Source organism: Miniopterus schreibersii (genome assembly GCF_964146895.1).
Source record: "Miniopterus schreibersii genome assembly, chromosome: 4".
Taxonomy (NCBI): Eukaryota; Metazoa; Chordata; class Mammalia; order Chiroptera; family Miniopteridae; genus Miniopterus; species Miniopterus schreibersii.
The window spans coordinates 49719886-49742452 of record NC_138105.1 but is presented as its reverse complement, the minus strand read 5'-3'; the positions used below and the strand labels follow the sequence as shown (position 1 = coordinate 49742452).

Here is a 22567-nt window from a genome sequence, read left to right as displayed (position 1 = left end):
GCTAGGCAGTCTGCTCACCCTGAATTCTGGCCTAGAAGTTGGGGCTTCGGAGAGGAACATCTTCCTCATTAATCACTACACCTCCTAGATTAGAAATAGATTCCAAAGCTTTTCTCTTAGCATTTATCTATGAAATTATCTAAATCTACTCTTCTATTATCTGAGTAGAAAAAACATTATTTTGTATATCTAAACCCTTTTACTCATGAGAAAATTCTTTATATTATATTGCTATTTTTAAAAGTTTTTTTAAAACAGGGTTTGAAAGTTTATATAGATTATTTCTGTTGGTTTTCCCTTGTTAATGCTTGTTTATTTGTTCTACAATGTCATGAGTTACGCAGTGTATGTGGGCCTTAGAATAATTATAAATACATTCACACCCTGTTTAAAAACCCAGACCAGAGTAAAATCTGAATAATAAGCCTGTTTGGATGTTGCAGATACAAATCAGCAGAAATCCTGGTAAGTTCATCAAAAAACTATAGAAACCACCACAAAGGTACGAGTCACTTGTTTAATATACAAAGTCTGTCTTTCACAGATAATTATTTTCTTCTCCTTAATTTGCCTTTACACATTATTCACAAAACAGTAAGTCATTAATGCAAGAGAATTAGGTAAAACCAAAAAAGTACAAATGCTCAATCTCAAAAATTGCACACAGTTAAAATAATTGTTTCTTGTTTGTTTTAATGCGATATCCAATCTCAAAGTGGGCTTTCTTTAGAGGTGGAGGAAACACTCAGCCCAAAATAACAGGACACCCCTTCAACTGTATCGATATGTAAAATAGCACCTTTGGGCTGATTTAAGGAAAGAAAAAAGGTTTTCATCTTTCTTAATTAAAGTGTGAGTCCTACACAGTTACTATATAACAACTACAATAATGATGATCATGAGTTTTAAGAGCTCCACTTTGTTCCAAAATATCCATCGGCAAGGCAAGGAAAGGTAAACTGTGTCAGGCAGATGGAATAATTGCCCCCACCTCATCCCCAGATGGTAATGATGCCATTGCTCTAACGAGCTAATTTTCCAACTCAAGAGTAGCTGTTTTAGGGGTACCCAAGGACCTTTTGCAAAACAAGATAAATGTAACTATAAGGCCATCTCTCCAGGACTATAATCACGTCACAGCAGCTCAGTGAGATTGAATCCTGAGGCATTTTGAAAGACTCCTTCAGCATATATACCTATTTTCTTTCAATTTTCCATCACTATATCCCAGGTTGATGGGATCATTTGGGGTTTGATTTTTTTTTTTTTTTTTTCTCATTTTGGTTCCATTTGTGTTTGTACTTAAGCTTCGTAGCCCTTTGGGCTTCACTTTAAAAAAGATACTTTAATCTCAATCCATTACAATTTAATCTTTGATCCTATACAATAAAAGTGGCAGTTCTTTAACAAATTTAACAGCATAAATGTGTGCGATGTATGGTATTGATTCATGATTTTAAAAAGCTGAAGTTTTGAACAGAACTGTAAGCTCATTCTCCAGTTTCAGTCCTTTGTTTCAATTCCATTTTATTTCCTTCATGAGCAAAGAAACATGCTTCAAAGAAATTGTCATCCTGGAGAGCAGGTTTTCTTTTTGAAGAGTATGTCCAGTCCACACAATCATCACAAAGCCAAATCCTTCCACTGAAAGGGAAAATGCACCATTGCCACCCAGAACATAAGAAGAAAATAACATTAGGTTTCAAGTGCACACAGTAATTTAGACTGAACCATAAACAGCCATTGCAGAAAACCTTTTAAAAAGATTTAAATTCCAGAGTTCAGGGTTCAAAAAGGTCAGAAGAATAGCAGAATAAAATGCCGACTTTTAACCTGCTGGGGAGCTATATTTTCTCTTTTCAAAGAAAGAGCCTGTACAAGTTAATTTTGAGAATGTAGGTCTGGTTTTAAAACAATACCCTGTCATCTTTTTTCATCCATACAGTAATGCTTACCTTTCCTTTCCATCCTAGATATGTTTTCTTAGTGTTGAGGGTAGCCCTTGGTACGCGAGGCCTCCTTTTAGCCAGTCACCTACCACTGCGACATGAGCTGTGCACTTACTATCTTGCTTAGGTCTTCACAGAATGGGAACAGTATTTTTGGTGGTGACAACCCTTTTCCTTCCAGAGCAAACAAAAGAAATCATTTGTTTGCTGGTGACTAGATTTTTCTGCCCAGGAATGTTTGTAAACAACACGTTGCCATCTCTAAACCACAGGAAACATGGGTTAGTGAGCAGCTTAGGAAATTGAACAGTTCAGTTGAATCAGGGTTAACCCCTTGGGTGAGGGGGCATGGGGTTTAGTTTGTTTAAGGTTCTTATTTTTTATGACACTGCTCATGTCCTTACTTGTACAGAAATTTTGGTCCAGTTTAGTTACCTCAACTTTGTTTTCCCTGTGCCTTTATTCCACGTCTCTACAGTAAGTTTTCAGAAAGACGAGTTTTAAACCTTATGTTTCCTGCCTGACCCAGAACATTTTTCTCGTGTATATACATGAACACACACACACACACACACACACGCACACAGTGGACATCGTTTCCCTTTAATTCTAGGAAGCAGGGCTATTTGGCCTCGGTGTCAGCCACTACTAATATTCATATAGTCTTTCTCATTAAAAGGTTATTTCTCTTTCCCTTTTCCTATGATAATCTGTGAAGAGCAAGCCCATGGATCATTACAAAGTGCATCAATGCGATCCCCCGATCTGTGCAATGCAGTACCCATGCTTTGGTTCTCATAGCCATCATGGTCGCCTTTTCACAATAATAAATATGACAGCTAACAAAAATAAATCACCTCTTTAAAATGTAAGACATCTTTCCTTGACAGGCCGCTATATCTACAGTCATTAATCTAGCTCACTGCAGCATCATTCACGCTTCAGTTTTACATGAATATGCAAAGAACACAACAATCAACTGAACTGTCAAACCTAAACAGCTCAATTTATTACTTATCACAGAATCCGTCCAATATTTTTGTGTCCCAGCTGAGCAAGGGGAATACTGCCAGCTTTTAAAAACAGAGTCTTAAATTCTTAACTATTTATCTGCCTAGTTGACACCTCATATGGATTTTTTTAAAAAGCCCTACACGTTTGACATAAAATATTTAGTTTTTATTTTCCCTATCATGAGTGCTTCATCATAGCGAGCAAGTTACTTCCAGAACATTGCCACAGGCAGATTGCTTTAATCTTTCTATACTTTTATTTTTTCACTCTTTAGTGACTTCATTTAACTTTTCAACCAGGATACTTGATTAATTTCATGCTTTGGAAAATTAAAACGTTTGTGAGACTTTGAGTAAAAGAATGAATTAAGCTGTTTTGAAATGTTTAAACTTTGAATGAATCAGAGGCTTCGTCTCCAATTTTAGGGCTGTGCTAGCCAATATGGTTAATTTGAATTGAGATACGCTATAAGGATAAAACACATACTGCATTTTGAAGACTTGGTTTGTAAAAGAAGATGTAAACAATCTCAGTAATTTTTTTATTGATTTGAGAGAAACATCGATTTGCTGTTCGACTTATTATTTATGCATTCACTGATTGATTCTTGTATGTGCCTCGACCGGGTTTCAAACCCACAGCCTTGTCATATTGGGATGATGCTCTAATCAACTGAGCTACCCAGCCAGGGTCAGTAATTTTTAATATTAATAATATGTTGCAATAACTTGAATATATAGTGTTAAATAAAATACATTTATCAAAATTAATTTCACCTATTTAAAATTTTCCAATGGGGCTCCTAGAAAAATTTTAAATTTACATATGTGGCCTGCATTAGTAGCTCACATTATATTTCCGTTAGACTTCACCGTTTTAGAGGGTGCAGATTAAATATGATAGTTAATTTCAACTTCCATGGGTATTTAACAGCCAAATAACACCTCCCCGCTCCGGAAATCTCTGAAAATCTTTTGTTCATGATTTAAATATAATTCCAAGTATTACTATCTTCAATAATGCTTACTGCACCTGTTTTAAAAACACCATCTGTCAAAACAACTGGACTGTACTCTAGCCGTATAGAATTCTGCTCTCTGTCGAGGTGAGAGGATCAAAGATGCGCCCCCCGAGTCTGCTTCTGATGTGCCTGAGGCCTAATACGGACAGTTCCAAGCCTAAAACCCACTGTTATTTCTAGACGAGACGGTTAACATTTCGAGGCCTTAGATGAAACACACATTTCAGCTGAAGTCTGTATGCTTAACCCCTCCCCTGCTACCATGAAGATCCTGTGTCCCTGTCGTCTGATGAGGAATGTTTGCCTAAAAGTCTTCCTTGCTCAGGTGGCTTCTGGCCGTTTCAGAAATGAACTCTTCAGCTCTCTCTTCACATGTCCCTGTCCCACCGCAGACTCTGCTTCACGGGATCCTGGTCGGTCACCGCCTTTTCCTCCTTTCTTTTTGTGCCAAGTAAGGGAAGATGAGTCAGCAGGAGAAAGGGGAGGAGACAAAGAGAGTAACTCGGGATTGCTTCTGTCATTTGCAGTGGCCGAGGGCTGGAAAGATGTTCTCCAGGGAAGAGACTCCCCCACCGGGCTGCACCCGTCACACGGGTATCCCTTCCGGAGGGCTGTCCTCTGTGGGCAGCAGCGAATTTGTACCCGCAGGTAACACAGGCACTACCACCGCGTCCTTGGTGTCCGTGTTGATGTTGCACGAGAAGCTCTTCTCCTGTTTTTTGGCAGTGTCTGGGCAGTTCTGCACAAAGATCACCCGGTTGTAGGCCTTCAACCTGCGCCACAGCTGGACGTAGGCTTTACACTGTACGTACATGAAGACCAGGCCCCCCGTGAAGCCGATGGCCACCACAACCAGTTTTGTCCAAAATGGCCATTCAAGGACACCTTTGAAATAAAAAAAAAACAAAAAAAACCCAAACAGAATGTTATCACCATGTTGTTATCAATGGATTGGTAATTTTTTTTTTTTTCCCTATGACTCCTTCTAGCAGCCTTGCCAGCCTGCTAAATTTCGTGGGTAAGGAATAGATTGCTACATAAATGCAAAATTATGTGGAGAAGAATGATAACCTGAATTGCTTAATTGCTTTCAAATATTCCAAAGCTGTTGTTAAAATTGTATAGGAAAAAATTCTTTTACCTACCACTCTAACGAGCTCTCACGTTTCTCCACCTGCTATCAAGTACCACCTGGGATGATCAGAAACTACATTAGACTTTGGATACTTCGACATTTATTCCTTGTAGCTAAATCTTTAAGGGAGAATAGTAAGCATATTGAGTGAAAGAATCAGAATTTAAAATCCTTTTAACAAGGTAAAGTAACAGGGAGATGTGTGAGATGGTACATACTTTTGTTACTGAGAACCACTACTTCCCCCCCCCCAATATGGTCAAAATAGTATCATCTAAACATGTTATCGATGTAAGCATATTAATATGTTTATTATACAGCAAAAGATAACTAATACATCCCTTAAAAGTGGAGGCAATACTAGTACTTACCTCATGGGGTTTTTAGTGTGGATTAAGTGAATGAATAGTTCTTGACATACAGAAAGTGCTATAAGAATGTAACTTGTTGCTATCTGAGTGATTTAAATGCACGTCTTTGGCTTAATCGGTTGTAGATTAAGAGCACAGCTTTCATGGGTGCCTATATTAACCTTTTAAACTTCACTGGGCTTCAATCATTGCCAACCTGGACACTAGGCAATGAAAACCAGGAGTCCTGGGAAGGAGAAAGTCCGGTTCCCTGCCAGCCAAGCCCCTAGCATTTCGTCAGCACTACACCCCCTCACCCTGTGCCCCTGGGCAGCTCTTGCAATTCTAATTCCCTTCATGGGAAAAGCTCAGAAATCTCACCAAAGGTTAACTAAAATGTTCCGAAATGCTTAAGTGGCAACTCTGTGTATTGTGTTTGTTAGGAGACACTTAGGCCCAACCTTCAGGCCACAAGGACAATGGCTTGTAAGCTGGGATGTACCCACCAGCCCCTCTCAGGCTCATTGACTTCCCAGCGATATTGTTTCTCTGAAAATCCATTTCATTGGTAAGGGACTAGGGTCCCCATCCCTCTCCACTGGAGACACATGCTGAGCCACCTGTACGCCTTGCTTCTCTGTTTTCTCTTTGAGGTCCCACTGGGTAAACCACAAGCTCCCAGGTGGGTGTTTACAATATAGCTGCGGAGGAGGCAAATCACTTATTACTCATCTTTAAAACAGGGACCTCCAAGGTCTCTTCCAGCTCTTAAAGTCCGGTTCTTTCAGTATCCTGCATATCTTATAGCCGGTCCTGTGACGGGGGCACCTGGAGTGGGTCTAAAAAGCCTTTCGACATCTCCAAACTGCAGAGGAGAACTTGCCTCATTTCCCAGCAGCAGGAACAATGCAGACTTAGAAAAAGCATCTCATTGTTAAGTTGGAACCTCTTTGGCTGGGTGCTTAGGTGATGCAGTTACCAAATGTGTTTGTATATTGGTGAGTGTGAGTGGTAGGGCTGGGAGGTGGTTTTCTTCTTTGCTTTTATCCTGGTTGCTTCTCTCTAGTTGGTGTCATATTTAAAAAAAAAAAAAAAAAGGAAGGAAGGAGGGAGGGAGGGAGGGAGGGAGGGAGGGAGGGAGGGAGGGAGGGAGGAAGGAAGGAAGGAAGGAAGGAAGGAAGGAAGGAAGGAAGGAAGGAAGAAAGGAAGAAAGGAAGAAAGGAAGAAAGGAAGAAAGGGAAAGAAGAAGAAGAAGGAAGGAAGGGAGGAAGGGAGGAAGGGAGGAAGGAAGGAAGGAAGGAAGGAACTGTTTCACGTATTTATAACCTTTTCCTTGACTTGTATCACTGGCAATACAGTGAGTAAAAGGTATGATATACATGCCCTATTGTATAAACACAATGTTTCAATAGATCTGAGGTAAGGTCAGGTTCATGATGTCTTTGCAACATGAATCATAAAAAGAACCTTTAGAGGTTAGGGTTAGTTTTACAAATGAGGACACTGAGCTTCAGCGTGATTAATCATTTTGCTCATGAAAACTAGCCAGTGACCAAGGTGGAACTAGAACCCTGGCCTCTGACAACCAGCCCAAATCAGTGCTTATCACATTTGGATTGTTAACAATAACAGCAGATGCCATTCATTTAAAAAGGAATAGTTTAAACAATAATGCTGAAAAAATAGTATATGGATGGCAGAGATGTGATCTTCAACATTCTCTAAACAGATGTTCAGAGCCACAGCTCTTATCTGCTGGACTCAGCCACAGCCGGCAACAATATTGGAGCCTCTATCAATACCAGGCGCTCTCTAAATAACGAACCATGGCCCCTGCCCTGGAAATATGCAGAGGTTCAAAGGGAGTCAGGCGAGGGGAAAGAAATCAATTGGTTATGCTAGTCTTTTATGGTGTGTACATTTAGATAATTCTGGGGCAACATTAAATCTGTACCTACAGTCTCTTTAATAGATAGTATAAAACTATTGTTTTTTCTTGGTCTGTGTTTTGTTTTCAACACACAAATAGTATACTGGAGCATTCTTCTAGAATATGTAAAGATAAGGTACAAAGAGCAATTGTCCTCTCAAATTAGGGTTGGCAACCTGGGTAATTCAGGATGCTAAAGTTTCAAGTACCATGTATTTCATATTTTTTACTCTGCACAGGTGACAGAGAGAAAGAGAGGTGAGAGCTGTCGGGGGCATCGTGCATATTTAATCTGAAAGAACAACCGTTTGAAAACAAGAAGGTTTTTGTTTAGTGTTTTTCCCTGCAGGATTGTAATTACAGTTCAAAAGATCTTGCTGTTTTATATTCAACCTCAATTCTGGTTGAGGAAGGACAATTTGTTCCTCTTGAAACACTTTTGAAGGTTTCTAAGATGGATGGAAAATATGTTGACTTTGAAACGATGCAGCGCTTTTTCGAAAACTTTACAAGTAAATTCAGGGTCGGCACTCACAGTCCCAATGCCAAAGGAAGATTAAAATAATAACAAGGCATACAGTTGACCTCACCACCCATACTTTGGGAAGGCAGGTTTTAAATGCAATTTAAACATAAGTACGCAGGGTACCATTTACAAAAATCACTACGGCTTCCATTCGAAAGTACATGAGTTAGGAGTTGTCTCCCTGGCAAGTGGCTTTGAAGAAATAGCCATGGGCACTGCTGCTTGATAAATATCTTCTTTATTCCAAATCTCTGAACGCCAAAGATAAGTCATCTCCTTTTCACTTGCTTTTAAGAAACTGAAAATAATTTTTAAAAGTATACGGCCAAGCCCGGCTGGGCGTGGCTCAGCGGTTAAGCGTCGGCCTAGGATCCAGGTGATCAGGGTTCGATTCCCGGTCAGGGCACATGCCCGGTTGTGGGCTTGAACAATGACTCTCTCCTCATAGATGTTTCTGTCTCTCTCCCTCTCCTTTCCTCTCTCTGAAATCAATAAAGATATATTTAAAAAAAAAAAAAGTATACGGCCAAAAGTTGACCCTTGACTAAGGGATCTGAGCAAGCCCACGAGGAGACTGTTTTCTCAAATCTTCCAAACACCCAGAATTGAGAAAGGAGAAATTTTTTTTAAAGTAAATATTAAGTAAAAGATGAAGTAAATATTAAGTAAAAATGAAGTAAAAGAAAAACTAAGGATGGGAAAGCTTGGGTATTAGGCATTCACACTTCACTGTTGCCTCTATGACACTGACTGGGCCAGCAGGACCCAGGCACAGCCCTCAGCACCAGGGATGTGGGCAGGACCTGGGGCTGGGCCAGCTCTGCGCTCAGAGGCCACCGGCGAGGGAGACAGTTAAATGAGCCACTCCAATAGTGTGTCCTGGTGGGGCAGAGCTCCTCGGCCTGGGTGCACAACAGAGTCACGCAAGGGATCATAAAATCTCAACCTCTGGGGATAAGACTCAGGTGCTGTAGTGGCACAGAAACTCCCCCAGTTATGCAATCAAGGTGGAGTAAAGGGCCGGGGAGGGGGTAAGTGCAGGATGCTGCGGGCACACCTGCTTCTCCACATTTTGGGCCATTACAGTCACTTGGCTTCTTAACTGCTAATTGCTGGGCTGCAGCCTCAGAATTTCTGACTCATGGGTCTGGGGTGGAGAGAGGCCCAAATCTGCATGTCTCTCATGAGTGCCCAGGAGATGCTCATGCTCTTGGTCCAGGGACCACATTTTGAGAACCACTGTTCTGGTAACAGTGATTCTAGTTGGGGAAGCTGAATTAGGCTTCCCGGAGGGAATGAAGTTTTAGGTGAACTGCAGGCTGAGTGGGGCTAGGGAGCGGAGCGAGTGGGTGAGTATTTAAGTGTGTGGGGGCGGACACGAGAAGCTGGGAGGAAATGTTTCATGTAGAGGGCAGAGCTGAACAAGGGTCAGAAGTAGATTTGGGGAGCTGACAAATGTTCAGCATAATTGGCTACAGCTAAGTCATGGCGGGGAGGGGGCACAGAGACCCATTAAAGAGTCTGGGGTATATTTTGCCCATGAACACAGACTATAGGGTGGTTAGGGCCTGGGGCGGGGCGGGGACCTGGTGAGGGAGTCAGGGGGGAGGGAAAGGGGGGATCATCTGTAATACTCTCAACAGTAAAGATAAAAACATTAATTAAAAAAAAGAATAACAGCTAATTAGGGATAGGATATGGTCAGATTTGTATTTTGTAAGTTTGCTGGGTGCACATTATTGAACCTGGGCTGAAAGGGGAAAGCTAGAGAAAGCCTAGTTAGGAAGCTATTGCAGTTTTCAAGCAAATGACAGGATAGTTTGCACAGGGATGGTGGCAGCGGGGAAGGACAGGGGACAGATTCCAGAGGCCTCGGAGGCAGAACGCACGAAACTTGGCGACTGACTGAAGGTGGAAGAGGCAGAGGGAGGAGATGAGGAATGGAAGCCCGGCCGGATCTGTTTGCTGGGCGTTAGGATGCCTTTCCTGGGTGTCAGAGTGAGAAGCGGCAGAGGATGAGTTTGGACACACTGAGCTTGGTGCCCGGGAGGCCTTTAAACAGAAACATTCTACAGAAGGTAGGCGGGTGCAGGATGGGGGTTCAGTACGAGCTGGGGATACATTTGGAAGGTTATCAGCGTAGAAATAAATGACAACTGGAGACATAAGGATCTCCCGAGGGGACCAGGGAATGCGCGGGCAGAGTGGGGTAAGTGGGAGGAAGCATGGCGTCATGGGATTCTTGGGCACTGGAGAGATTCTGGTGGCTGGAGTTGAGACTGTCAAGTTCACTGTAGGATAAATGATCACTTTCCACTCACACGTCTCAGGAGAGGCACTGAGTAAATGAATGTAAGAGAGGGGTCTGACCCGACACGGGATTGCTTCTTGTCACGTCTAGGAGGGGCGCCCCAGCTGCTCCTGCACACCTGGCTAGCGGGGCGCAGGAAGAGCCCGCAGGCTCGTGGAGCTGGACAGCTCAGGGTGGCCGCTGGGAGAGGCAAGGCTACCCTGGGCAAACATGATTCTCCAAGTTAGACATTTACAAATATTGTCTCTGGCTATCGTGCCTGCCCTTGACTGCTAGGAAAACACTTGAGTCATGAGGCTGTGTGTTGGGTATAGGAAGGTGGGGTGTGTGGAAGGCCTTTGTTCTTCCATACATACACAAGGCAGTGTTTCTGGCACATTTTTTGTGACTTGGCTTGGGCCAGAACCTGTAAATACAGGGGGCACAGATTTTTTTTAAAGGTCCTACCTTCTAGGAAATTATTTAATAAAGACCTAACAGACATTTTTAAATCCAGCATCTCAGGAACAATGCATAATGTAGCTGTAAACAATGTAGTTTGATATAAATTGTATAAAAATGAGTTAAGACAGCCAAAAACCAAACCAAACCTCACCTGTGTTTCTAGCCACAGTGCTCTCATTCTCTTTTAGATGAGACCAGCGGGATCTGTAACGCCATCACCTTCCCCCCCCCCCAAACCATATCCAAGCGCATGTAGCAAGTCCTCATAGTTTTACTGGCCCAGGTCCCCTCTGCTCCTAGAAAGCAGGAGGGCGCATGCTGCTCGCTGCTGCCACCAGGAGGGAAAGTGTGAGAAGGCAACGCTTCTCCCTTCTGCAGGCATGAAACCAAATAGAGAAGTGGCAAAGCTTTCCCTTTTTATTTTTATTTTTTAAATATGTTTTCATTGATTTTAGAGAAAGGAAGGGAGAGAGAGAGAGAGATAGAAACATCAACGATGAGAGAATCATCAATCAGCTGCCTCCTGCACGCCCCCTGCTGGGGATCGAGCTCCAAATCCCGGCATGTGCCTTGACTGGGAATCGAACCGTGACCTCCAGGTTCATGGGTCAACGCTCAACCACTGAGCCACACTGGCCTGGCAAAGCTTTCCCTTTTTAAATTCTTTTCTTTTTTCCTTCTTTTCCTCACTTCCTCTCATTTTTTTTCTTTCACTTTGCTCTTTTTTTGTTGTTGAGGGAAGTGAATAAACATTTTCATACACTGCAAACATACAGTGTTACCATCTGAACGATGTCTCCTTTCAAATTCACCAGGGGTTTAATTTTGTGTTCCCCCATACTGAGCAAGGAAGAGGGGAATATTTCCCACTATTTTACCAGCTATGATTGAGGATATATTGTAAGGCTCTTAGAGCCTAATGAGACACAGAGCTGGGTGCCTTCAGAAGTTAAGATAATCTCTTTTAAACAACCTATCTGTTTTTAACATTAGAATATGCCTTAATGCTTTTTAAACATCCTGCTTTGCAGACTTGACAATCGAACCCAGTATGTTTAAAATGTCAAACCGTAGTGCTAATCCACTCTCACACATGATGCGGTGTTCATTAGCGAGCAATCACATTCCCCACTAGAGGATCATCTTAATGATGCTCTGAAAGAAGCAATGACTAGGGTGAATGAAATAAAATGTAGAACAACCTTCCATTTTTGCAAGTGTTTGCCTTTGCACAGCAGGAAGAACCTGGTTTTTATTCAGCTCCTGCGAAGCCTGGAGTGTATTTCTGCCCACGAAGGTTTACATGGACTTCATTCATCTCACATCTCGGCTTGGGACCGCATATACCTGAGGCTTTTCAGCCGGAGCATAATTGGAGAAGACTCAGTTTCCAGAACTGGTTTTTGCTAGTGTATCTTATGTGAAGATCTAAACTGGGGAAATGGTTTCCCCACCCAGCTCTGGTGTTGGCATAGAATCCAAGAGAGACAAAAGGAAAAGGGATGTGCTCTTACCATTGTCATTTCCTTGCCGGATCTCCTCCGCTGTCCGGTCTATTAATACGTACAAGGACCAGACCACACAGGTGATGGCGATGACGTGGAAGGTGACAGAGCAGAAGATTTTCCTCCTCTCACTCGTGGTCATCTGTAGCTTCTCCCACTGCAATCATAAACAAATTGCACAAAACTGAATTTCTAACTAGGAAATTTGGCCCCCCATTTATATCCCATGCAAAGGCCAGGAATGGAGGGAAAACATTAAGTACTTGCCAAGGGAGAGGGCACCAATATTCAAATAAGTCTTCACGTGTAGAAAGATTTGAAATCATAACCTGTGGCATTATAGATTACTTGAATAATAATAAAATGAAAACGATACTTTCCTGTTCTCCAAATGAATTAAATCGAGTCATTTCTGTTTTGCTGGCCTGGCCTATAGTTCCCTTGTCCGTAACGTGAATGGGATAGGTGTAATAGTTTACAATTTTTAGAAAACATTTCCTTTCAGGTTTCGGCAGCTCACTTCTTTGTGGTACTAGGTTATAAGTAGTGATAAGTAATCTTTTCTTGGATGAACACATAACCTGATACAGTGTTGCATTTTTCAATGTATAAATCTAACAAAATATTTGAATGGCTGGATATCTGGGAGAAGTCAACATGGGTTCCCAAGTCTTCTTCCAGGAAACACCAATTTTCTTATCTGAGCAATATGAGACCACCAGCCGAGGCCCCTGTTTAGATTTGCTGCTCCCACTATCACAATGGCTGTCCCTCAGGCACCCTCCACCCGGGAGCGGAGGAGGGCCGTGGTTGTTAGAGTCCCCCATGAAGGTTTATGTGAGGGCATGTGTCCATGATTAACTTTGAAGAAGTCGACTCTCCGATGAAATTGCAATGCTCACACAACTAGAATATCACTTCATTTCTAGGAACGGCGTCTTTATTTTTCTTCGCATTCTTTCTATAGAAAAACCTAATCACTATGATGTTATTAGAGGTGGCTTCATGTGCTAAGCTTTCAATAACTGGTGATTCTTTGTACCCTTTACTTACAATGCTCTTGTTAAAGCAAAATCTTTAGAACTTCGAAGACCCCACCCTACCCCATCCCACCCCCACATAAAATTCCATGCACCACTCAATTGAAAACAAGAGGGCCACTCATTGTGCATATAAAGCCTGGCTCTGAGGCAGGCGTGAGGTCCTTTAATCTCCCTGGGCCCGCTGGCCTCCTGGCAAGAAGCAGACTGTGGCCGGGGCTGCGGCAGGGTGCTTTGGGGAGAGGATGCCACCCGTTGCTTCTTTTATTAACAGACTAGTAATTCTCCCAGGGTCACCTTGTGCCCAGCGAGAAGCTGCTTTCCAACCTTCCTTGGCAGCGGTGGACACTGGCTGCCTTCCAACAATGAGGCACGAGCGGCCGTCTACTGCGATAGCGAGTTTTTACCGTCCGGATTTTTCATCAAACTACATTTTACATAGTGGTCCCAGGAATTGATGGAGAGATCTTGGTCACGGGGCTAGGAGAAAACCACACGCGTCAATGTAGAATCTATTTGTAACGAACCAATATTGAATTGAGGAGATTTTAGGATGTGTATCTTGGCTTTTATCAAAACTTCCCATATCTGTGAAAGCCTGATTTTTAAAATTTTATTTTGTTACAGATTTATTGTAATGTTAACCTGAATATTCTGTTTCATTATAGAAGAGGTTATCATTTGGCGATAGCATTTTGTGATTTAATAACTATTTCTTGAATTACTCAATATTCAATATGACCAAACACAGTGCAGGACGGTACCCAAAAGCAGTTTGACACGTTCCGATTTTCTAAATGTACCGAGCGGATGGGAATGCCGTCAGGAACTAGATATGCCTGTCAAATCAACCCTCAATTGTAAAACCGGTTTCAGGAAAAAAACCCTTAAAAATTGGATCTTCTTAAACCTGAGGAGCATTTTGCTGCAGTGGCTGAAACACATTCTTCCAAATTAATGAGCCTCAAATAGAAAAATATCAGGGGGGCTGACAAGGACGGACCAAGTCAAGTAAAAACTCCTAGCTCCAGACAATAGAAATGCTGAAGTTGTCCTTTCCTGATCTCAGGTATATTTTAGAAAGCAAAGTGTAAAGGGACCATCTGACTTTCCTGCTCCCTGACGGGGACTCCTCAGGAACTCAGCGGCCAGCGCACAGGGAAATGTGGAGCCACGGCGCCCTCTCCTGCACAATCACATCACCGCATGTAATCGTCAGCACCAGGCAGGGCCAGAAATCAACGTACAGTAAAACCCCCATATAAAGGACTAACTCGGGCGAGCGGATGTCCTTTAAAGCCCAAAGTCCATTAGATAATAAAGTAGGTGTTCAGAATGCATATGTTAAAAAATTGACAAATTAGTTAACCTGTTTTTACTTATGAAGACATGTTTGTGTAATTAAAATTAAGTATGTATGAAAAGCTTAATTTCACAGAAAAGTTTTCTATATGTATTACAGTAATTTTAAATCTATACTGAATAGGTCTAGAAAGGCCTGCATTCACCAGTGACTAAGAGTAAACAAACGCACACGGCTGGGCGTGGCTTAGCGCACATCAGGACTCAGGCCGCCCAGGCTAAAACTGCTGCAGAAAGTCACGCCGCGGGAACACAGCCAATTACCGCGCGTGATGTGGTGTGGCCAGGTGCTAATCTTTCGGCTGATCATTCCCCAAACATTATCAGTGGTGACTCTTGGATTTAAACATGTAGACCCCAGTTTTAGATATGTAATATTTATTTATGTTGGTGAAATGACAAGTGTTTTTTCCAACATATGGCCTATTTGCTAAAATTTGTTAAAAATAATAGTGAATTAGTAACAAAAAAATAACCTGTTAATTTAGTTATAAGCAAATATTGGTTAAAAGCATTTTAAAATTAACAGGGTGTTAATTTTCTCATATGACACATGGACCGGAAATTTTGTCTGTTAAATCTGTGGTCTGTTAAACTGAGGTCTCCAAAATCAAGGCTTTCCTGTGTTTTATGAAATGTTCATCCATATCCTTGCATTTTCAGGTTGACATACAAAGTGTGACCACGTTTTACAAGCCTTCACAGTGAGGAATGGATCGAGAAGGCGAGGACAGACATTTTATGTAACAAAGCTGACATGAAAAGGCTGTAGTTTAATATTTGGGATGCTGACATTCAATACCAGTTCACAAAAGATTTTGTGATAGGCGAGTGATAATGCGCACATAAGCATTTGTGGTCTCCTGCCTGGATTTATAAAATACTGTGCGCTTATGCCACGTGACCAAGTGTATAATATTTACCCTGTGACCCCTCTAGAGGCGGGTGTTTGAGAGACAGCCTTGGCGGCACGGCCGTCAGCATCACCTGACCCTTGTGAGAGATGCAAATTCTCACGCTGCGCTTTGCAGTGGCGCTGCTGGCTCCGCCAGGTAGCTGGTGCAGCACAGCTCTGCCAAGGCGGCAACCTTGTGTTCATCTTGCCACTACAGGGCGCCAGGCCACTGCCTTTCCTATGTAGGACCTTCCTTCCTTCCTCCTTTCCTCCCTTCCTCCCTTCCCCCCTTCCTTCCTTCCTTCCTTCCTTCCTTCCTTCCTTCCTTCCTTCCTTCCTTCCTTCCTTCCTTCCTTCCTCCCTCCCTCCCTCCCTCCCTCCCTCCCTCCCTCCCTCCTTCCTTCCTTCCTTCCTAAAATATATTTTTATTGATTTCAGGAAGAGCAAGGGAGAGAGAGAGGGAGAGAGAAATATCAATAATGAAAGTCATTGGTGGGCTGCCTCCTGCACGCCCCCTGCTGGGGATCGAGCCCACAACCCCAGGCATGTGCCCCGAATTGAATGGAGATCTCCTGGTCAATGCTCAACTGTTGAGCCACGCCAGCTGGGCTACGTAGGATATTTCTGAGTCAAGTATCTGCCCTCAAGTCCCTGTGTTTTAAGATGACATATGCCCCTCCAAGTGGTCTCAATGAAGCTGGTGGATATGCTAAAACTGACCCGCGGGGGAAGGCCACGCACTCCAGCACATCACCCAGCTTTCCACAATCCTTCACACTGCCAGCTCCCCTACCTGCCTCCATCAGTCAAGTTCTCTTTTATGGCTTCACAATGGGTCATAAGCTAAGGTGGGAAAAGCCAGCTTCACAAAATCTTATCTCCTTCTACATAGGTGGTCTCAGACCTTGCTTTAGGCTTTCTACTTGCTGGGTCTGTATTGTTCTGGGCCTTTGGTCCCTTGCAGAAACCCCTCAACAGTAGGAAGAATTAAAGAGAATTTTGTTACTCATTTAGAAATATGCTACTGGTAGTTACAGAATAGTTGCAGAGATGTAAATTACAGCATAGGGTATATAATCAATAATATCATAATAACTAAGTATGGGGCCAGGTGGGTACTTGAAATATGAGGAGGACCACTCTGTAAAGTACATGATTGTCTAACCACTATGCTATACATCTGAAACTAATACAGGATACTATTGAATGTAAACTGTTATTGGAAAAAAAATATATGCTACCGTATATTTCTGAAAAGATTTCCACACTGTCGTATAAATTGATGCAAACATTATTTCTGTGAAATTTCCCATTTTCTCTAGCTAAATCAAGTGGTACAGGTCTTCTAATTTAAATTACTTGTATTCATCTTCTGTCCTGAAATATAAATTCGAAAATACTGTCTAATGCTTTTTAAATCTTTGTACTGATGAAGAATAAAGGCAGTTTATTTGCACAATATCAAAACACATGAGATAGGGATTGCTTCACTACGTCCATTTTCCTTTCTTCCTTGACATTTCCACTGCATTTTTCACCTTTGTCAACAACAAGAACCAGAAGTCAGCAAATCTATGTAGCGCTAGAGCCAACAATTACCACTAGGTGGCGCCAAAGCCCAAACTATTGCTAATTCAAGGATCCTTGGGGGTCTTTTTTGTTGCTTTTTAAAATGTACAACCGGACCCAGGAGCTCCCAGGCAGCCAGCTGTGCAGCCTCCTCCTGGTCATTTCATCAGCCCAGCATAAATGCAAAACCACATTTTAACTGTTTAAAATTTTCTGACCCTCCCTGCTTATCATTATTATGGTGGAATTTTAGTGCATATAAGTGACAATAATAACCAGACAGCAAGTCTAAAGTTTATTTCAGCCCGGCTGGGCGTGGCTCAGCAGTAGAGCATCGACCTAGGATCCAGGAGATCACGGTTCGATTCCTGGTCAGGGCACATGCAGGGGTTGCAGGCTCGATTCCCCAGTGGGGGGTGTGCAGGAGGCAGCCAATCAATGACTCTCTCATCATTGATGTTTCTCTCTCTCTCTCTCTCTCTCTCTCCTTCCTCTCTCTGAAATCAATAAAGACATATTTAGAAAAATAATATAAAATTTATTTCATTATCTGCATGGTTAAGTAAGACATACTGTGTTAGGGGATAGCAAGTAAACCCTGCAAAGTTGGGGCTTACAAAGTTGGTGAAGTTTCCAGAGGCCCCACTGCGCTGGGGCAGTGGTTTTTAAAAAGTGTTCCCCAGAAGCAGAAGCATCAACTTGGGGCTTGTTAGTGTTAATGAAACGAGTCCACTGGGCTGCGGTGGTGCTAATACCCAGGCGGCCTACAGCTTACATAAGCAAACAAAATCTGAGCCTGTGTCCTGGCTGGATAGCTGAGCTGGTCAGAGTGTCACCCTGGATTTGTCAAGGTTGCAGGTTTGATCCCCATCAGGATACATACAGGAATGAACCAATGAATGTATAAACGAGTGAAACAACAAACCGATGCTTCTCTCTCGCTCTCTCTTCCTTTCTTTCTAAAAATCAATAATAATAAACAAAAGCTAAGCCTGTAAATGCCTGGAGGCTCGGAAGTCGAAACCTAAGGAGAACCAATCACAAACAGCCAACTAGGCTTTATGCTGTAGCCAATCAAATAATTTCCTTGCTTTGCTTCTGCACTTTCTCTGTAAGTCTTTCCCCTGGCTCCTGTGGCTGGAGCACTCCTAACCACGTCCAGTTTGGTACTGTCTGATTCCAATCAATTTTTGCTCAAATAAACTCTTAAAAAATTTTAATATGCCTTAGTTTGTCTTTTAACATTAGAAATGCAATAATTTTGGGCCTCACATCAGACTTACTGAATCAGAAACTGGTGGTGGGGCCCTGCAGTTTGTGTTTTATTTGTCTTATTTATTTTTAGAGAGAGATGAAAGGAGAGGGAGAAGGAGAGAGAAACACCAATGTGAGAGTAAAACATGGATCAGCTGCCTCCTGTACGACCCCTACCAGGGATTGAGTCCACAACCTGGGTGTGTGCCCTGGCCAGGAATCGAACTCGCAACCTTTTGGTGCACCGGACAATGCCCAACCAACTGAGCAACACCAGCCAGGGCTGCAGTTTGTGTTTTAATTAGCCCACAGGTGATCCTAATGCAAGCTAAATTTTGAGAATCACCTGCCTAATAAATGACACCTGGCAGAGTCGTGTGGTGACTTTAATGGAGTCTGTATCAGAAGTAGCATTTGTCAATCCCTGACAAAAAATCATCAGTAGTCCAGGAAAGGAAAATCAACAAACCAGTTTGATTACCTGGCCGCAATCAACCTGTAATATTTCAGGTTGAGTAAAGAATCACAAAATCAGTGAATTTGTTTGGAGTTAGCTCATTAATCACTAAAACAAACTGTTTCATTTTTTAATTCCACTTTCCAAATTAGTGTTTATGTCTATAAAAACCTATTAAAATCCAGTTTTACTGGTTATAATTTCAAATAGTTTGAGAGAAAACCAAACAACAGAGTTTAAACATTTATAAGTAGTAATTCTTAAGACCTTAATGAATCCCAAGTTCATAAATATGGTAAACAATTTCCAGCTTAGAAATGGATTAAAGAACCCTGGGGAAAAATGTGACCTCTTCAGACTTTTAAACATTGGCTACAATCTGATGATAGGTAGGAAACAAGAAAGCCAGGCTGAGATGTAGATGGTGGGCAGTTCCATGATTAGTTAAGGTGTTTACCGGGGGTAAAAAATCAGAAATTGTACATGATGCAAACTTGTCTCGCAACAGAATTACTAATAGCCATGTACCTGGATCCCCTGGCTTTCTCTTTGTTTTCCATCACCGTTTACCCCCCCATCCCCTCTTCCCCCACCCCCTGCAATCACCACACTGTTGCTCGTGTCCATGAGTTGTTTCTCTTTTTCCTTTCGCTCAATCCCTCCATGCCCCCGACCTGGCCCCAGAACAGTCCCCTCCACGGCTGTCAGCCTGCTCTCTGTCTACGAGTCCGTCTCTATGTTGCCTGTTAGTTCAGTTTGTTCATTAGATTCCACATCTGAGTGAAGTCATGTGGTGCTTGTCTTTCTCTGACTGCTTTGTTTCACTTAGCATAATGGTCTCCAGGTCCATCCATGTTCTCACAAAGGGTAACATTTTCTTCTTTTGTACGGCCAAGTAATATTCTACTGTGTGACTGTCCCACAGCTTTTTTACCCGCTCACCTACTGATGGGCACTTGGGCTGCTTCCAAATCTCAGCTATTGTAAATAACGCTGCCATGAACCTAGGGGTGCATATATTCTTTCAAATGAGTGTGTTGGTTTTTTTACGATAAATTCCCAGAAGTGGAATTGATGAGTCATAAGGCAGTTCCATTTTTAATTTTTTGAGGAACCTTATACTGTTCTTCATAGTGGCTGCACCAATCTGCGTTCCCACCAACAACAGTGCCCAAGGGTCCCCTTTTCCACATCCTTGCCAAGACTTGTTTGTTGATTTACTGATGATAGCCATTCTGACAGGCGTGAGGCTTTGTTACTAAGAGCCCAAACCTCAAGTGTTATATATATAAATGCTCTGTGAGCCTACTGGTTACCTCCTGCAAAAATCTTTTTCCCTAAAGTTTCCTCTTCCACTAATAATAATTATTTAACGTCTTTCCTGCATGGTCTGATGGGAAGGGATGTCATATTTCTGGCTGAATGCAGCTGCTCTGTTTCTCTTGATAACAGGACAAGAGGAAGCGGTCTGCACTGCAGCAGGGTTAGGACCTACGCCCCAACAGATTGTGAGCTGGAACAGTGAGGACTGGACCATGGGCCAGGATGAATCTTTGAAGTCTCCATAAATACAGGATTAACCATTACCACCTGGGACCGTTTGAGCAGCGGTTGACTCAGAGTTGGGAAGCTGTCATCGATACCCAGGTGAGGATAAAAGATAGCAGTGTAATTGGCAGTCTTGCTGAGAAATGGTTTCTAAATTTTCCACAAAGAGGAGCCATACTTGGGAACCTGAAGTCAACGGCTGCATCTTGCCACCACTCAGTTTGTCTCCGGTGGCACCCAGAGACGCTGGTAACGGGCACCACCTGAACATGGAGGGGAATGATGATAACAATTATTCCGTTCTGGGAGTCCTTTATGCTTAAAAGTAGTTTTCAGCCTTGGCTGTCTAACAGAATCCTCCAGGGAGCTAGTTTCCAAACTGCCCCCCCCCCCCCCCCCCGGCCTGGCTGAATCCACCACTTGAGGAATCAACCGTGCAGTTTCACAGAGCACTCTGTCTGTAATCCCAGGCGTACTTGTTAAAAATGAGGGCTCTGGGTTCAAATATTGACTCAGCCACTATGTGCTGTGTGACCTTGGGTGAGTTACAGCAGCTACTTTACAGGGTCAAGTTTAGGAGAGTTAATGAGTGTAAGTGCAGAACAGTATCAGGCACTTATGAAGAATTCAATAAATGATTATCATAACTGGGAGCCTGCATCCAATTAGACTCGATTCTCTTTATCTTCATGTTGATGCATCACTGGAGGATGGGTTGGGATTTGTTCATGCAGAACTAAGGCAGCCAAAGTCCCCCAGTCACCATCGACTTCCCAAGTATGAATAAACTTTTCTGAATAATGAATCTCAGAGTAGGGAAACACTATCTGTTTTTGTTAACTATTTGTACAAAGAAGGGTAAGTGGATGAGTTACTGTGCATATACTAGGTAAGTTCATTTAAAAGACTGAACAATTATAACTTTTTTTTGGTCAGGATTGAAAAAATATATAACAGGTTACAATATATGCCCCAGTAAGTTTTCATTCTTTTTGTCTGGAAATTTAATTCGAAATGTTATGTTAGGACTTCCTAAGGGAATGCTGTTTTGGGTGACAGTTTTACAAAAGCTTAAAAAGGGACTCAAACATCCCAGATCAACAAAGCATTAATGTATGTGGGTTATAACTACGTCTTCTCTAAGTAACGCAGCGCATGAGAGGCGGCCTGATGGAAAAGGTCTAGAAACATGCCCCAGGCTCCTCTATCCAGCTATCTTAGTGACTGCAAAACCCAAGGAGCTCCTGAGAATAGATAAGTAAAAAAAATGGCTCTTTTTCCTCAAAGCTAACTAACTTGGGTTTCTATAGATGAAGACTTGATGTTTGTTTTTTTCCAAAACAATTTTTTGAGGCCAAGTGATTATAGAGCTTTACAGAGAGCTCACATCACTGTATTTATAAAAGTACTTGGAAAAGTCCGGTTGAGTAGAAAAGTAGAGGAGTTAAGAGAGGGTAAATTCAACTTATAACAAAAATCCAAGCATTATTTTAAAGCTTTAAAAATAGGTGCACTTCTTTAAAGAAATAGTAAAAATATATTGTGTTGAAATGCTCGTTTACAATGGGAGCACTCAGTTGCTAAGAACTGTGGCCAAAAGAACATAGAAGATGCTGCAAAAAAGCAGGAGGGGAGGCATGTGGGGAGAAGCAGAGGGTCAGGGTGGTGGGTGAGGGAAGAAGCACAGTTTGACAATCGAGTCAAACAGGCAAAAAGTGACAGGCTCGGAGAGGCCCTGGGGCACGGTGACTCGGGTCAGGTAGACGGAGTTAGAGCCCGGGCAGGAAATCTCAACGGTCTTAGGGCAGGTGACCTACATCCTTAAGCTCTAGTTTTCTCATTGGTAAAACTGGGGTAATGACACTATCCCTTGTACAGGGTTGTGGTCAGAATTATACGAGATAATATCCATCAACAGTTAGCTCATAGCAAGCCTTCGAGTAGACCAGGAGGAGCCTCTAACTGGTTTATGAAACAAAGTCTTACATAGTTCGTTCGGTTCACAGATGTTTTATTAGACCCAGAGGGGGCTTTAAAAATTATAATTATTTTCGAATTCCTTGAAGTGGAACAAACTCAGTTTGCCTTAGTCCCACCACTCTCTTTGCCCACCTTTTTCATTTATATCACCTGCTGGGCACTTGTGGGCGGCTGAATTTATGACCCTTGAATTATTAGCATCGATAAGCAGCATTTTTCAGAGATGGAAGCCAGGATGTGTGGAACTGACATCCAAAGCTTTGGGGATCTTGAAAGG

The 22567-nt window shown here is 42.4% G+C and overlaps 1 protein-coding gene across 1 annotated transcript in view; it reads right to left on the bottom strand.

Moving 5' to 3' along the window:
* Nucleotides 1–1274: 1274 nt before the first annotated feature.
* The window catches only part of MARCHF1 (membrane associated ring-CH-type finger 1), a 548248-nt gene continuing 526955 nt past the window's right edge, over nucleotides 1275–22567 (bottom strand). The window contains 2 exon segments of the mRNA XM_081136454.1: nucleotides 1275–4869; nucleotides 12195–12342. Coding sequence (XP_080992580.1) covers nucleotides 4571–4869; nucleotides 12195–12342 — 447 coding nt within the window. The 3' untranslated portion in view covers nucleotides 1275–4570.